The following is a 17,169-nucleotide window of genomic DNA, read 5'->3' on the forward strand; positions in this document are numbered from 1 at the left end:
TAATTTAGATAAGCAGAGAGGAAGACAGGCAAGGGATGTGGAGGGGCAAAGGCAGAGATGTATCTTCACAGGTCCCTGTCCTCAGCACCCAGAATCACCCCTTCCCTGTAGGAGGGAGCTGATAGAAAGAGGGGATCTCCATCCAGAGCCACCCACCAGGCAGCTGGAAACATTTGCCAACAGCAGGTACACCTAGGGCTCAGCAGAGGGTTCGGTGAGCATGGTCTTGCCCAGTTTGTGCCACACTGAGCACCGGCTGGAGGAGGAAGGGACCAGAATGCCATCTGGACACAAGTGCTCCCTCACCGCCCGGGCCTGTGTCGCCTCAGGCTTTTGTGTCAGATCAGCCACTCCCTCTACAGATAATGCCGCTCCAGGCAAAGAGGCTTAGGTGGGTCTCCAGGGCAACCGCAGCTCAGGAGCTGGCCCACCTCCATGGTTCATCAGGGAAGCTGTGGCTCCAGCCTCGCGGGACACACACACACACACACACACACACACACACACACACACACACTCACCCCACAAACAATAGCCCAGGCTGGATCTCTCCTCCTGTCTCTTCTCTTGGTAAAACTTCTCAGAGAACCAAAGAGAGGCAAAAGCCTGAGGCCAGCCGGCAGCAGCAGAGAAGCTGAGGGAGACCTGAGGATGTAGACTGCCCTGCCCTGCTGTGGCTGCTCAACTTTCTTTGTTTTCCTGAAAATATCCAGACACTCTCTTCTCCCAGACTGGGAAGCAGAACGCAGACCCCCTGCTGCAACGCTGCACCTGAGCAGAGGCTGACCTCAGAGGTAAGATGGAAGTCTCCCAAGGAGACAGTGTCTTCCCCACCCGCACCCTGGCACAGCTGCACCTTTGGAAGTTAGGGCTGAGGCATGGAGCTGGGTGGGGCGGCCTCAGGGGGTGTGGCAGGCTGGGGAGCCTAGAAAGCCGCCCACCTCCAGGACCCAGATGGCCACAGGAAGGCCCCTTTAGTCCTCATCAGTTCCACAGGAGTTGGAACCGATGAGGGTCCTGCAGCATCCTTGGGGCTATAGCCTGCTCCTTGTTTTGTAAACCTGTGGGAAGCCATCGTTTTTGCCTGTTCTGGAACTGTAAGCCTCTTGGGGAGGACCCAGCTTCAGCAGGTTCCCTTTTGCCTTTATAGAGTGGACACAGGCAGGGGGAAGGAAAGTGAAACCCAGCTCAGAGACTCTTGCATGGGTTTGCGAACTGTGATTCAAGCACCTACTAAGTCCAAGGCACAGAGTCAGGCTCTGGGGATGCAGCAGCACCTAGGGCACGAGGGTGATGGATGTGCCTCAGTCCCCTCGACCATGGAACAGTCTGTGCATCCCCGATAACACGCCCAGGACAGCGGGCCCAGGCAGATTGGTGCAGGGTGGGGCGCCACGGAGATCGGGCCTAGAAGGAAAGTCCAGCTGCAACCAAGGGATGAGGATCAGTCCCCTCCCGCTGTGGTCAGTCAGACCTGTGTACAAGCCCTCTCCTGGCTGCACCTCTGCCTCAGAATGGGAAGGACTGGCTGACATCCACTCATTCATTCAGGAACCGCTTATCAAGTGCTACCGTGTGCAGCAGATTCAACCCACATTCCTCTCGCCCTTGCAGAATTCATAGCTACGTGGGGGAGAGATAAATACAACCCAAAATGTGAGAAACATGTTTGCTAGATGCCGTGGTGATGGGCCCTTGTGTTAGGCCCTGGTGGCTGGGATCAGTGCTCCATGCTTGGGGGGCAGTGAGGGGCCGGCTGCAGGGAGGAGTTGTCTCTTGAGGGGTTCCTGACGAATGAGCAGATGTCTGTCAGGTGGGCAGAGGATCCACAGGTCAGGCCTGCTCATACCTGGCTTGGTGGATTACAGGTTATTTTTCTATGATGCCGAAGAGAAATGAGGTCAATTTGCAATCTGTAAAGTTGGACTTGGGCCTTACCAAACACAGGGCTGGGAGGAAGATTAGCCAGAGAAGCACCTGCTCTTTGCCCCCACTGAGAAGTCTCTGCCCAGACTGAGGGTCTGGCGTCAGCAGAGCCAGCCTGCCTGTGCAGTGAAGCTGCTGGCGCTCTGGGACAGCCTGACTCAGGTGCTGCTCCATGCCCGGGCCCGGCGAGTCACACAGAGCAGCCCCCCACCCTGGCCTGCAGATGCCTAGCTCAGCTTCAGAGGTGGAGGACCCGGGCTGGGTCCCCTGGCCGTGGCTCCCTTTGCACTGAGAAATTAGCCTTCCTGGGCAAGGTCTGCACGCCCTCACTGTTTGGCTGGGGCCAGTGCAGGTCCTCAGTTCTCACTAGAGGTGAGGGCACTCTCATCCCTCCTGCAGGGGGTCAGAGCCCTGTTTCTAGCTCCAAGGTCACACTCCCCATTGTTCCCACCATTGAGACATCCCTGGTCCCCCTCTGAGTGCCAGCTGGAACCAGAGACTCCTCTTGCCCTTGAGGCACAACGGGAGAGTTCTTCCAGCACAGCTAACGAGCCACAGCTGGTAGTGGCGCCTCCCAGGGAGCCACAGAAAAGACATTATCCTCAGGGATGTTCAAAAATAGGCTGAAAGGAAGGCTCTGAGAGTGTGGGGGTGGAAGGGGTAATGAAGGGGAAAGGAAAGAGGAAAGAGAAGATCAGAGAAGGGAAGATAACGGGCGTGGGTGAGTGACGCCAAAAGGCAGAGACAGAACATGCGAGGGCTTCCCTATCATCCGCTCTGCTGTGTAAACCCGAGGCCGCACCACCTGGGCCCTCTCTAGAAACAAGGAGGCTCAGCTCTCCCAACATGGTGACCAGAAGCCAGGGCTGGGGAAGGCCAGAAACAAAGCTGGGGTCAAGCTTGCACCAAGCCAGGGGATCCTTTACTTTTTGTGCACCCTTTGGGAGTCTGTGAAGCCTGTGGACACATTCTTAGAAAAATGCTTCTAAATGCATAAAAGTAAATTCATTGGGTTACAAAGGAAACAAGCTCTATTGAAATGCAGCTATCAAAAAAAAAAGGAAAAACGATTTATGATACAGTAATATGTGTGCTTCCCTATCAACATGTGAAATAATAAAACCTAGTAGCAAGTCTAATAAATGCCACAATTTCATAGTAGTGATGAGCATACCTGATAATTCAAGAATAACAACTTTAAAGCGTTTTGTGAAAAATCTGTGATTTCTGCTGGAGATAAAGCCACGGGGCTACTGGTACTACCGTCTATGGTCTATGGCCCTCATTCATAACTAAAGGAAATACCACATTTCAGTTAAAGGTTAGTGGAAATAAAGATGACTTTTTTCCCCACCCAAGTTCATAAATCCCTGAATTTTCCCTAGGACCCCACGGTAAGAATCTGTACTAAGCGACAATGGTAGCCACTGATCTAGGTGAACCAGCTTATTGTTAGTTTATAAAAATAAAACATTTACACAGACATGACCTCATTTGATTTTCACAGTAACTTGAAGTAGGTACCTTTATCATTCCCTTATAGATTGGGGAAACTGAGGCTTGGGGCCATGAAGGTGACTTGGACACAGGCAGCATACGCGGGAGGGGAAGGGCATAGGAACTGAATTCAGGTTTTCTCTGCTGAAGGCTGCACTGTCTCCCCAAGCCCAGCCTGCTCCACCTGAGCTGGTGATCAAACAGAGGTGGAGTGGGGGCGCAGCCAGGCCGCCCAGCATGCGTCTGAGGTCAAAAGCAGTGGAGGTGGTGAGTGGGGGTGAGAGTGGGGAGGGTACTGGACCCCAGGCCCCAGACTCCGCAGAGGGAATATGGGGAGAGGGAACGGCAGGCATGTATGTGTCAACGGACAGCAGCAACTCTGTCCCCACCCTGGCTCCCAGACAAAAGAGGGAAATGCAACCCAAAGATTCTTACCGATGACCCCAAGGTGGATAGGGGTCTTAACAAGCAGGGCCCAGCCCACATTCTTAGCTGGCTTTCATTTCTTTTCTTCTCGTTTTGTGTCATCATTGGATTTGGTCATCTGTCCCCTCTCTACAGAGCCTTCAAGATCTCTTTCCAGGTGGGTTTTTCTTTTTGTTTTTCTTTTTGTTTTTGTTTGACAGAGTCTTGTTCTGTCGCCTAGGATGGAGTGCAGTGGCGCCATCTTGGCTCACTGCAGCCTCCACCTCCCAGGTTCAAGCAATTCTCATGCCTCAGCCTCCTGAGTAGCTGGGATTACACGCACCCACCACCACACCTGGCTAATTTTTGTATTTTTAGTAGAGATGGGGTTTCACCATATTGGCCAGGCTGGTCTCAAATTCCTGGCCTCAAGTGATCTGCCTGCCTCGGCCTCCCAAAGTGCTGGGCTTACAGTCATGAGCCACCGCTCCCGGCCTCCAGGTGAACTTTTTAGCCACCTGATTGTGTCTCATAAGAATTACAACCCCTGATCACTGCACAGGATTTTTATAGTTTACCAAATGTCTCAGAGGAGCCCTGTGGAGTGGGCTGAGCTGGCGTCTGAACACCATTTTATAAATGCAGAAACCAAGGCCCCGCTGGTTAATGAGCTGTGGCGGTTATGCAGAGAATAGGGGGCAGGCACTTCCTGGGCACACCCTGCGCTGATTACACAGCCGAGGCCCAGGAGTCTCCTTCCACTCAGGAGAGTTGTGCCTTTGGTGATATCGCAATTGCTTGTCTGCTTGTTTTCCCCCCTCTTTTGAGTGTACACTCCTCGAGGGAGTCCCAGCACCTAGCACAGCGAGAGGCAGGTCACACACTCCCCCTGTGTTTGCTGAGTGAGTGAGTGGATGAGAACTCAGACCTGCGCTTCAGTCTGCAGGCCCTAGGCCCTCCCCGCACATGCCACTGTGCAAGGCCTCGATGCCCAGGCTCGTGGGTGGAGAAGGGCACAGCAGCAGAAATGAGCAGAATACGAACTGCAGGCAGGGGTCCTGAGGAATAACGCAGGCCGTGAGGTAGAGTGAATCAGGAAGGCTTCCTGCACAAGTGAGTTTTGAGGTAGAGTTTTCCCAACTTCTAAACTTGAATATGCATAAGCATGCAGAAAAGTGCAATAAATATCCATCAATATCCCCCAGATACAACAATTGCTAATATTTTGCCATATTTGCTCTTGTAGGGGCCAAGGGTTTAGCCCTATGAAGGTTCACTTAAAAATCAACTCAAGAAAGGCTAATTGGAGAAAAGGCGTACACATTTATCACAAATGCGTACATGGGGAGAATCACAGAGGAACTGCTCACCCACACTGGGTTTCGGAAGCTTATATACCATCCTGGCAAAGCAGGTTATGGGAGGGGAGAACAGCAGTTCTGGTGAGAGGATTACTAGGGAGAATGAACAGGGCAGGGATCAGAAATTAACTTGTACATTATCCTGTGAGAGGGTCTGTTTAGGTGGGGGTTCATTCTCGGTCTTAAGAAAGGGGAAGAAAAAAACCATTGTTCCCTTTGGTGGATCTGGATCTTAGGCAGACAAAGGCTTTGGAAGGGAAGGTGGCCGTGGGGAGGGCCAGAGAGACCACCAGGCTTCTTCAGCTCAGCATGTCCAAATGCCGTATCTTAGGATATTGGTTTCTGAGCCCCAACACCCTGTTTATGGGGTGTGTGTATACATATTTATGTAATGTTTTCTGAACTATTTGAATCTAAGATATTGTAGTCGCCCGTAAACACTTCAGCCCCTCCTAAGATTGAGCTATTGGCCAATATTCCACAGATCGTTTTCTTTTTTTCTTTTCTTTTTTTGGAGACAGAGTTTCACTCTTGTCACCCAGGCTGGAGTGCAATGGTGCAATCTTGGCTCACTGCAACCTCTGCCTCCTGGGTTCAAGCCATTCTCCTGCCTCAGCCTCCCAAGTAGCCGGGATTACAGGCACGCACCATCATGCCTGGCTAATTTTTGTATTATTAGTAGAGACGGGGTTTCACCATGTTGTCCAGGCTGGTCTTGAACTCCTGACCTCAGGTGATCCACTTGTGCCGGCCTCCCAAAGTGTTGGGATTACAGGTGTGAGCCACTGCGCCCGGCCCCATGGATTATTTTCTAATATCCAGCTCATATTCAAACTTCCTCAGTTATCCTAATTTTTTTTTTGTTTGAGTCAGAGTCTCTCTCTGTCGCCCAGACTGGAGTGCAATGGCACGGCCGCTCACTGCAACCTCTGCCTCCCAGTTTCAAGTGATTCTTCCGCCTCCCAAGTAGCTGGGATTACAGGTGCCTGCCACTATGCCCAGCTAATTTTTGTATTTTTAGTAGAGACGGGGTTTCACTGTGTTGCCCAGGCTGGTCTGGAACTCGTGACCTCAGGTGATCCACCCACGTTGGCCTCCCAAAGTACTGGGATTATAGGTGTGAGCCACCACACCCAGGCTTTTTTTCTTTTAAATATAAAGAAGGAGATCTTTCCTAACTTGATAAAGGGTATCTCCTTTTTTTTTTTTTTTTTTTTTTTGAGATGGGGATCTCACTCTGTCACCCAGGCTGGAGTGCGGTGGCACGATCTCAACTCACTGCAACCCCTACCTCCCAGGCTCAAGTTAGCTCAAGTTATCCTCCCACCTCAGCCTCCCGAGTAGTTGGGACTACAGGCGCGCACCAAGACGGCCAGCTAATTTTTTATATTTTTGGTAGAGATGGAGTTTCACCATGTTGCCCAGGCTGGTCTTGAACTCCTGAAGTCAAGCCTCCCAAAGTGCTGGGATTACAGGCATGAGCCATCGTGCCTGGCCTATCCTAATTTTTTAAAACGAGGATTCAATCAGTGTTCATGTGTTTGAGGCAGGTTGTAAGTGCTGTTGACTGAGTAGGAACCGTTCATCATGGGAAGATTCTGAGGTCACCATGGCACTGCCACTCACCAGGTCGTGAGCCAAGTGCGGGGGCCTTGGGGCTTACACTGAGGAGTTGGCTCTGCCACGGTGGTGAATCTGGAGCCAGGCGGTGTAGAAAATTGTGCCAGACACTCAGCAAAGGTCACTCTTGCTGTTGTTTCACAGACCTCCCCCAGGCACCACATCCTTCCCAGTCTCAGCCGAGGTTCAGGTTCTGGGGATACCCTGGGATAAGGTGGCCCCCTCTGGATTCTGTCTAGCCTGCCCTCCTGCCTCTCTGTCTCTGTTCTTCCTCCCTCTGTCTCTCCCTCCCTCCTTTGCCCTTAAGAACTTAATCGGACCCACTGAAGAGCCTTCTGGGGGAGCAGCTGGCACCGGGGACAGAAATAGCACCAGCAGAAATCTTGTCTCCGTCAAAGCCTCCAGTCCTGGCCAGAGTTGTGGGGAGTGAGGGGATGGGCAGGAGATGACTCCGAACACCCTCCTCCCCTGTGAGACCCTACACCTGGGCCAAAGAGGCTCAGAGCCCACAAAATTCAGGACTCAGGTGGGATCGCCCCACTCAGCCCCTGCCATCTGGAGTTGGGGGAGGCGGGTCACAAAGCACCTTCTCTAGTGGCCAGCTCAGGTCGGGAGCCTTAAGCCCAGGGAAGCGGGACCCCAGACAGGCTGCACCCCAGGCTGTACTCAGACTTGCTTCTGGCCTTACTCTGCCTTGAGGTGAAGTGTCTGGGGGTCCAGGAGACATGCCAACCTGTGGGCACTTCCCTTTGAGATCAGGCTTAGGGACTGAAATCAGAATTCCCTGCCAGACAGTCGCCCGCCCACTTCCCCACAGAAGGGGCCGCTGAGCAGGGCAGACGGCACTGCCAGCGAGCAACCCTAAGTCAGAGGGTGGCAAAGAGGTGGCTGGTTGCAGGGGTGTGGCTGGGCCTTGGAGGTGAAAGCTGGGGTGTCCCCACACGTGTTTGCAAGGCCCCTTACCATGTGGCATGAAGCGGAGGTGGGAAGAGAGGGAGGCAGGCTGAGGGCCGGGAGCTGTCCCAACCCACTTCCATGTGCCAGAGAAGAACTCTGAGGAGTCCAAGAATGCTGTCTGAATCTCACCCTCCACGTGGTTAGGAAGGTATAGTTGACAAGGGAGGAAACAGAACATGCTTTATTTAATAGTCTGTTAGCTTATGTGGCCGTGGCATGGATATTCTGAAGTCAATTTGCCCTGGAGGCAAAAGTTTTCTTCAGTGTCTCCCATTTATTCTCCCACATTTCTCCCGGCCACAGGAGAACCCTCTACTGCCAAGCCACTCTCTTGCTCTCTTCTTTCAGCTCAAATTCAAACCCAGATTAAGAAGAAAAAAAATCTCCCTAAGGAGCTTTGGAAAATGCCTTCTTGTTCAGGGTCAGGTCAGGTCAGGTCAGGTCAGGTCTGTGGGGCTTGTTCCTTGATCCAGCTGTTATAGCTTCTCCATCATTTATTCGTTCCTTTGTCCAGGCGCTCATTCATTCATTTGTTTGCTATTTATTAAGTGCCTACTGACTACATGTCCAGCACCAGGCATGGAAAGGTGAATAAGGCACAGGCCCTGCCCACATACCACACTCGGGGTCAGGGGAGGTAGGCAGTCACGTTCCGTAAAGTGCTCCTGAGCTCTGAAAAACACCTATGCAGAGTGCAGTCAGGGGACAAGGTAGATTGTGGCCACATCTACCTCGGAGGTGGGAAGGTCAAGAAAAGCTTCCGAGGGTGCTGACCCTGGACCTGGTCTCCATGCAGAATGGGCAGGCATTTCAGGCAGAGGGAGGAACCTGACAAAGGCATGGAGCTGTGCAACAGCCTAGCACATTCAGTAGCCTCTGCAGGAACAGTGACTCCTCATGCCTGTAGTGCTCTTCAGTGGCTACACCATTCACTCTTTTGGTGCTAAGCATCGACCTAACCCATAGACTTTTAAAAATACAAACACTCCAGGGAAAGTGACACATTCAGTTACAGTTACAGTCCTTGTGCCTGAACTGATGGAATCCTTTAGCCTTGGGCCAGGCTCCTGATGCTAATGGCTCTCTGGCCATGACACCCCCACCCCTGCACTCCCACCCCCCAGTACACACAGTACTACCCAACCTCTTTATTCTGGGCACATAAAGCAGCTGAGGGCTAAGACGTAAACGTCCCAGCTGCTACTGACCCCAGGAGTAAGCTAATGGTTCGTCCTTTCGTCCCACCCTCCCAGGAAGCGATCAGCTGTGTAATCTGAAGCCTCCATTGGTGATAGGCTTAGGTTGAGTGGAGAATGAAAGTTCTCAGATTTTTTTTTTTTTTTTTGAGTTGGAGTCTCGCTCTCTTACCCAGGCTGGAATGCAGTGGCGCCATCTCGGCTCACTCCGCCTCCCCAGTTCAAGCGATTCTCCTGCCTCAGCCTCCTGAGTAGCTGGGACCACAGGCATGTGCCACCATGCCCAGCTAATTTTTGCATTTTTAGTAGAGACGGGGTTTCACCGTGTTGGCCAGGATGGTCTCAAACTCCTGGCTTCAAGTGAGCCACCCTCCTCGGCCTCCCAAAGTGCTGGAATTACAGGCATGAGCCATCATGTCTGGCCCGTTTTCAGATTTCTTAATTCTGTTGGTTGCTAAAGGAGTTGGTCATTCTAGTCTCCATCGGTAAGTAGAGATTTAGCTGTGGCCTTCCAGAAGGCTGCTGCTACCCCATCATAATATTCTCGTTTGTGTCTGATTATCTACCTTAACAATTCATTTCTCTGGGTTAAGCACTGGGGTGCAGGGTGGTGGGAGGGTGGCCTAAAAATGCATGTGTCCTCTGGAGGTGACACCTCCCTCATCACCATGCTGTTGAGACTGAGTTCATTTGACCTCTTTTTTCTGCATATGGAGGGTCTAAGCAGAAATGGGATCATTGGTGCATGGAAGGTGGAACTGCTTGGAGGGAGAAAGGTGCAGAAAGGGGAAGTGAGACCCCTTGAAGACCCACTTCAGGCTTTAGCTTGGGAATGTCATTTCCCTTCACTGTTGTCAGAAGCACAGACCACATCTGACAGGTCATGGAGTAGCTCATTCACCCATTCATTCACCCGTTCATTCATCTACTTGGTCTATCCTTCACCAAATTCGTATTGAGCAGGCCTGTGTGGAGGCTCCATGATGCTGCTGTCAGACCTCCAGCTGTCTCACCTTCTTCTGTGGCCGGATCCTCCCTCCACCTGGGACCCCTTCTCCATCAGCCCACGTGTCTGAAGCCCACACTCACCTCTCAGCCCACTCTGGCTGCTTTCACCATCTAGGGTCACTCCTTCCCCTCCCACATCAGTGCTGACTCTATGCTTCACCAGCAGAGTTCCCTCTCTCCATTGATGTTGCAGTGTTTGCTCAACCAATCTTGCCTCTCCTGGAGAGCAGGATCCTGGCATCATCCTTTCATGTTTATGTCCCTCCACAGAGGTGTACACAGTGCTTGATTAATGCTGAATGAATGAATGGTGGGTAAGTTGGTTTTTTTCAGGTTAATGTTAATCCATATAGTTTTTTTTTTTTTTTAGACGGAGTTTTGCTCTTTTTGCCCAGGCTGGAGTGCAATGGTGTGATCTTGGCTCACTGCAACCTCCACCTCCCGGGTTCAGGCAATTCTCCTGCCTCAGCCTCCCGAGTAGCTGGGATTATTACAGGCATGCACCACCATGCCTGGCTAATTTTGTATTTTTAGTAGAGACAGGGTTTCTCCATGTTGGTCAGGCTTGTCTTGAACTCCCGACCTCAGGTGATCTGTCCGCCTTGGCCTCCCAAAGTGTTGGGATTACAGGCGTGAGCCACCATGGCTGGCCAACTCCATAGAGTTCTAAGTGTCTTTCGTCAATAGGCTGGAGGCATTTAGAAACTGAGGGTGTTTTCCTGGTAGACTGACATAGGATGTATCTGTTCTGAGTGTGTGTGTGTGTGTGTGTGTGTGTATTGTGAGTGTGTGTGAGTGTTTGAGTGTGTATGTGTTCCCCTTAAATCATAGGGAAAGCTTGTCTCAGCCATAGTCCATGTGTTTCCAGCTTTGTTGGGAGTTAGTGGGGATTCAGGAGGCCCTTTGTCTGGGCACAATCCTGGGGATGCTTTAAGGATCATAATCACAAGAATCTCTTACTTTTATGTGATGTTTACAGTGTACAAAGTTTATTCACAACTGCTTCTCACAACAGCCCTATCTTGTCTTACAGAATTAGAGATGATTGCTCAGGGAAATTAAGCCACCTACTTGAGGCCACTCAGCTGTTAGGGTGGAGCAGGTCTTCTCCCCTGGGTCCCAGCTCTCCTCTCTCCCCACTGGGTTCCCAGGTTCTCCACCCTGACTAACAGAGGGGCCCAGGAAAGATGCACACCTGTCCTGTCTCAGCAGGGCCAGGGGCTATGTCTCTCATCTCATGGCTTCGGTGGAACGAGGCCCCGTCCCGGCTGTCCTCCAGGAGCCCTGCTGAGATGGTGCTGGAGACACTTATGATGGAGCTGACAGGGCAGATGCGAGAGGCTGAGAGGCAGCAGCGGGAGCGCAGCAACGCGGTCAGAAAGGTCTGCACCGGTGTGGACTACAGCTGGCTGGCCAGCACACCCCGGCCCACCTATGACCTCAGCCCCAGTGAGCAGCTGCAGCTGGAGGATGTCTGCGTTAAGATCCACCCATCCTATTGTGGGCCTGCTATCCTCAGGTGAGCACTGGGATGGGGACCCTTGCCGGGCTGCAGGCTCCAGGAAAGGTGGCTGCAGTGGCAGGGGCCTGAGGCCACCAGGACTAGAGCCAGGGAGCCTGGATGATCTAGTTATCTGTTAGAAGGAGCAAGAGGGGAAAAGGAGTCTGAAAGAGATCGTGAAACGCTGGGCTAGGGTTAGGGGTCCAGCGGGAGGCAGGAGGCAGCTCCTGGAGGCGTGTGAATTTTGATTCAAGAGAACGCAATACCTTTGAGTTTTCTCTTCTCCCTGCCCAGATTGTTACTGTCCTGGATTTTAACTTACCTGGCTTCTTTTCTTTTGTCAGTTTATCTTCAATATTACCTTCTTGGAGAAGTTTTCCCAGACATTTCTCCAAAATCAGATTCTTAATTATCCTAGCTTATGTTAGCTTTCACGCTAGTCTGCCCACAGGTGAGTGTGTGTGTGTGTGTGTGTGTGTGTGTGTGTGTGTGTGTAGGAAGGGTTCAGACAAAACCCTGGGGCACTGCACATTTAGATCTTGGGTGCAACAATGTTCCTTGAATATAAATGTAACCTTACTGAAGCTGTGACCACATGGTCCTGTCTCAGAAGGATCGGTGCTGATGTCAAAGAAGCATCGAGTAATTTCAAAATAACTCAAGTTCTTTGTCTACATTTCTCTTTGTAAAGGAATATAAATCCACAATAAAAATCTTAAAATTCTTGTTAGTCTCCCAAAATCTTCCCTCACCCATGCCTTTAACCAACATATGCATTTATTGTACACCTTTTTCTTTGAAATTCCCTTTAAAAGCTCCTCTCCTTCAGCGCCATTCACCTTCTTCAGCCCCGTCCACACTCCTTGGTTTTTGTAGAGCTTTTACCACCCCTCCCCTTTCTTCCTCCAGGCGGAGAAACTTACCCTCCCCCAGCTTTCTGATTCTGGACTGTGGAAGCCTCCCAAAGTGTATCTATTCCAGAAGCACCTGGGGACAGGGGTGGGTCATGGGGTGGAGCTGCTGAAAAGGGAATCTGGTCTGGCAAATCAAACCTCAAAAGTGAGGGGGAAGGCTGGGTACACACAGTTCATGATAGTCCTGTCTCATTTCTGGTCTCATGTCACTGCTGAGAAGTCCTGACTCTCAATCTGGTGGAGGAAACCTGGTATTAAATAGACTTGCTAACATTAACTTGTGAGTTCTAAGCAAAGATAGCCTAGGCAGAGTAAACAGCTTGGGAAAACACACAGGGCCTTGGGAGAACCTGGAACATGTGGGGCCACTAGTGATTCTTCCCAGCTGATGTGCAGGGTCTTCCTGGGGAGTATCAGGGGACTCCTGTGCATGGCAAACAGCTCACCTGGAAGGAATATCACAGGGGCAGTGACATAATCAGATATAGGTTTCAGAAAGATCACGCTGGCCAGTGGGTGGAGAAGAGACAGGAGAGGCTTAGCCAGAAGGCCTCCCATCAGTAAGGCTGCCACTGCAAAGGGCTCCCCTTAATGCTCTGTCATCAACAACCCTAGGTAAGTGTCAGGATCTTTACATACCTTAGTTCATTATAGCTCACACCAAGGCAGCTGTCATCTCAGATTACAGACGAGGAGGCTGAGGCCAATGGAGGCCAGAAGTGGCGGAGCTGGGATTTGAACGCAGGATTGGTTGAAGCAGTAGCAGCGTGGGGTGGTTCCCGATTCGCTTCAGGAGCAGGGTAGAGTGGGCTAACTGGCCACGACAATGCACGGGCAGCCCCTCGGGGTTAGACGCCCCGGGGTGCCAGGCCTGCTGTTGTGGGTGAATGGCCCCAGCGCCCTCCCCTCCCGCCCAGGTTCCGGCAGCTGCTGGCGGAGCAGGAGCCCGAGGTGCAGGAGGTGTCCCAGCTCTTCCGCTCCGTGCTGCAGGAGGTCCTGGAGAGGATGAAGCAGGAAGAGGAGGCCCACAAGCTGACGCGCCAGTGGAGCCTGCGGCCCCGCGGCAGCCTGGCCACCTTCAAGACCCGCGCGCGCATCTCTCCCCTCGCCAGCGACATCAGGACCGTCTCTGAGGACGTGGAGCGGGACACGCCGCCGCCACTGCGGTCCTGGAGCATGCCCGATTTCCGGGCGCCCAAAGCCGACTGACCCCGGCCGCTTCCCTGCCCAGAAGCGGAGCCGTCTGCAGGGGGAATGATAGGCCGGTGACCGGAATGCCAGGCCCTGGAACATCCCCACCTAGGCCTGAAGAGGAGACCCAAGAGGCGGCCCCATCCCAAGACGCTGCTATAAAATGAAGCAACTCCCTGCCCCATCCTTTCCTCAGCCGAGTTAGGTCGTAGAGCGGCACCGCCCTCTCCCTCTCCTGCGCTAGTCTGCAGGAGCAGCCCCTTCCCTAACTGGCAGATTCAAGGTTTTGGAAGACAGACCATTGCCCCATCCTCATCTCCTGCTTCTGTCTAAAAGGGGACAGTTGCCCTGCCTTTTTGCAAGACCTAGGTTCTCACCCCAATTTCAGGGATGTCCCATTCACTCCCCTACCCCCATCCCTGATGAGAAGGGACCTGTTGGTTGGTATCCACTCTTGCTAGTACTGGCTGAGCTCAGCACTGCAGGTAGGTCACACACAGCCTCATAGGCAGGCACAGCTGGAAGGGCCAGAGAGACAATTAGATCCACTCACTTCAGCTAGTAAATGTGGAACTTGAGGCTCAGAGAGGGACACTTCTTCTGCCTTTAACTGCAACCAGCTCCTCATGAACAGTGAGATTGTTCCTGCATGAATAGTGTCTGTTCCTGAGTTTGGAATCCTGGGCTATGAAGGGACAGGTCCAAAGGCTACATCTCTACCTACCTGTGGCCTGATCCATCTCTTACCTTGGCGGTGGGATGAGAATCTAAGCTGCTCTCCAAGAAGTGTAGCTAGGGGTGGAGGTAGGTTACTCATTACCCCATGCCACAATGTCATCACAGGGGCTGTGGCCAGTCCCTAACAGCTTCTTCCAGAGGCTCAGCTCCAAGGCCTTCAGATGCTGCTCTAAAGAGCCCAGGTTTCTCAATTCCAGGGTTCCCCTTTCTGCAGCTGGTCACACCTGCTCTCTGGCTTTCTCCAGAAAGTGATGCCCAAACCCCTAACTGACCTTGAGGCAGCTGAGTGAAATGTTCTAGAAGAGCTTCCTGCAGCTTCATTGTCCTTTCATTTTCTAACATGGTTAGGCATGTGGATTACCCAATGTGTGGATCATCCATGGAAAATCTGGAAGGCCTGGAGGCCTTCCCACACACTCTGGGGTTGAAGTGGGGTGTAAGGGGGATGGGTGGGGAAAGTGTCTACCCTCAACTACCAGCACACGTGAAGAAAATGCAAGTGGACCTTAATAGTAGCCTAAATAAAATGCCCGGAGGAGATATAATCAACAGGGGGGAAAAATCTGTGTATTCCCTCAGTGGAAAAAATGTTTTTTTGAATGATTTGGTTTTGAACTTCTCTTTTGAAGTTTTTTTGGATTTTCACTTGAATCTGGACAGAGAATCATAGGATGGTAGAAAACCTCTGATCCAACACTATCAAGATGAAAGTGTTGATTGGCTTATTAATATAATTGGTAGAAGTTGAGAATCACTTAAAATATACATCTTAAACATCTTACATATTTTATTTGAAGACATAAAAAGTTCACTTCGTTGCCAAACTTTTTTTTTTTTTTTTTTTTGAGACTGAGTCTCACTCTGTTACCCAGGCTGCAGTGCAGTGGCGTGATCTCGGCTCATCACAACCTCCGCCTCCCGGGTTCAAGCAATTCTCCTGCCTCAGCCTCCTAAGTAGCTGGGACTAGAGGCACGTGCCACCACCCCGGCTAATTTTTGTATTTTTATTAGAGATGGGGTTTCACTGTGTTCCCAGACTGGTCTTGAACTCCTGACCTCGTGATCCACTCGCCTTGGCCTCCCAAAGTGCTGGGATGACAGGCATGAGCCACTGTGCCTGGCTGCCAAACTTTTGATGAGGGTCCAAGCTGTGCTTTTTTGTGACCTATATGTTTTGTCTGGTGGGAGTTCTACACTTAAGTTTTCTCGGTTTGCACTTTAATCATAACAATAAGAACAAATGGCATAAAAGAGTTTTGGAACAAGCAGAAGTGACTCTTGGTAAGCAGACCGCTCAGCTGGTAGGGGCAAAAGTGTTCGGGGAGAATTAGAAAAAGGCCTCCACATTGTGGGCTTTCCGGGTGCCCTGGATGTGGGTCAGCAAATGCTTTAGAGGAAGTAGCTAACCTGGAGGGAGATTCAAAGGAGGCTGGATAAGAGAATGTCTATTTTTCTCCTTCCCTATCACCTTACATGTACCTATTCTCCCCAAAGAGAAGGACGACCTTAGCTTTCAATGTGGTGTTCTTTTTTAAGTTTAAGTAACTGGCTGCCAATGAAAACCTTCCCTTCCAGCCGCAGACATGTGGACAGAATCCACCAGCCTCCTCAGACACTCCTCAGACTACTACAGGCAATCCCAGCTGGTGGCTCTCAAATTCATGACGGTCCGGAAGTTGTTCCTCTGGATCCAGGTTGTTAAAGGGACTAATGAGGTCTGCTTCCATTTCTATGTTTAAAACCTCAATAACCACAAATAAAGGAACAAAAAGTTTGAGAGTGTCCTTTAAGTATCTGATGTGTGGCTGGTGGTATTTTGGAGGGGACAGGTTGAGCGTGTTCAAGACTACTACAGCCAGCCTGTTTGCACCCAGCTCAATACCACTAGCCACTAGAGGGCGTGGGTGGGAAGCTTGTACTACTTGGTGACTACATTTTTTTTTTTAACTTATGAAAATCTTCAAACACACAAAAATGTACAGGGAAAAGTTTAAGAAGCCCCATATACCTACCATGAAAGTTTAATAGTTACTAACATTTGGCCATATTGTCTTTATTTTTGTGTGTGGAGTATTTTAAGATAAATCCCAAGATGTTGCGACAATTCACCCCTGAATACTTCGGTATGCACTACGTAGGAATAAGAACTTCTTCCTATGTAACTATACTTCCATTATCACTCCTAACAAAATTAACAGTAATTCTTTAATATTACCTAATGTCCTGTCCATATTCACATTTCTCTGTTCCCAAGAAATAATTCTTGCCATTTATTCCTTTGAACAAGGATCTAATCAAGTCCCACAAATTGACAAGAAAGTTGCAGTTTATTTTTGTTGTTGTTGTTATTTTATTTTATTTGCAGTTTGTTTTCCAGTGGTCATATAGTATTATGTAATTCCATAATGAAGCATTGCTTAAAGATAGAGTGCTTCTGGAACACTCATGTTAATATGCAATAAGTTAGTGACTGAATACAAATGATAAAAATTCTGCAAATTAGCCTAATGATACTCTTTACTCAGATCCCTGTTATGTTATTTGATTAAAATTCTTCCACAGTTGGAACCAAGATTCCTTCATACTTTGACAATTAATGTTAAAAATTGATAGTGGCCTGGGCATGGTGGCTCACACCTGTAATCCCAGGACTTTGGGAGGCCATGGGGGGGCAGATCACGTGAAGTCAGGAGTTTGAGACCAGCCTGGCCAATATGGTGAAACTCCATCTCTACTAAAAATACAAAAATCATCCAGGCATGGAGACACATGCTTGTAATCCCAACTACTCAGGAGGCTGAGGCAGGAGAATCGCTTGAACCTGGGAGGTGGAGGTTGCAGTGAGCTGAGATGGT

General features: G+C 50.6%; 1 protein-coding gene across 2 annotated transcripts; it reads left to right on the top strand.

The window, feature by feature from the left end:
- The first annotated feature begins 417 nt into the window (after window positions 1-417).
- On the top strand, window positions 418-16,088 carry RD3 (RD3 regulator of GUCY2D). 2 transcript variants are annotated; one of them, XM_032136930.2, is made up of 3 exons: window positions 418-794; window positions 11,180-11,489; window positions 13,303-16,088. In XM_032136930.2, the coding sequence occupies exons 2-3, from the start codon at window positions 11,194-11,196 to the stop codon at window positions 13,592-13,594; spliced, it is 588 nt and encodes a 195-aa protein (XP_031992821.1). In that variant the 5' UTR covers window positions 418-794; window positions 11,180-11,193; the 3' UTR covers window positions 13,595-16,088. The 2 variants fall into 2 exon arrangements, with proteins under 2 accessions (XP_031992821.1, XP_031992822.1); XM_032136931.2 differs by having other exon boundaries at window positions 11,183-11,489.
- The last annotated feature ends 1,081 nt before the right edge of the window (window positions 16,089-17,169 follow it).

Source organism: Hylobates moloch, unplaced genomic scaffold, assembly GCF_009828535.3.
Source record: "Hylobates moloch isolate HMO894 unplaced genomic scaffold, HMol_V3 SCAFFOLD_18, whole genome shotgun sequence".
NCBI classification, from domain to species: domain Eukaryota; kingdom Metazoa; phylum Chordata; class Mammalia; order Primates; family Hylobatidae; genus Hylobates; species Hylobates moloch.

Bases quoted from the DNA above. Each gene is read 5' to 3' on its own strand.
- RD3 (XM_032136930.2), top strand. From the start codon at position 11,194: ATGTCTCTCATCTCATGGCTTCGGTGGAACGAGGCCCCGTCCCGGCTG. The intron at 11,490-13,302 runs GTGAGCACTGGG...CCTCCCGCCCAG, and splicing joins TGTGGGCCTGCTATCCTCAG to GTTCCGGCAGCTGCTGGCGG.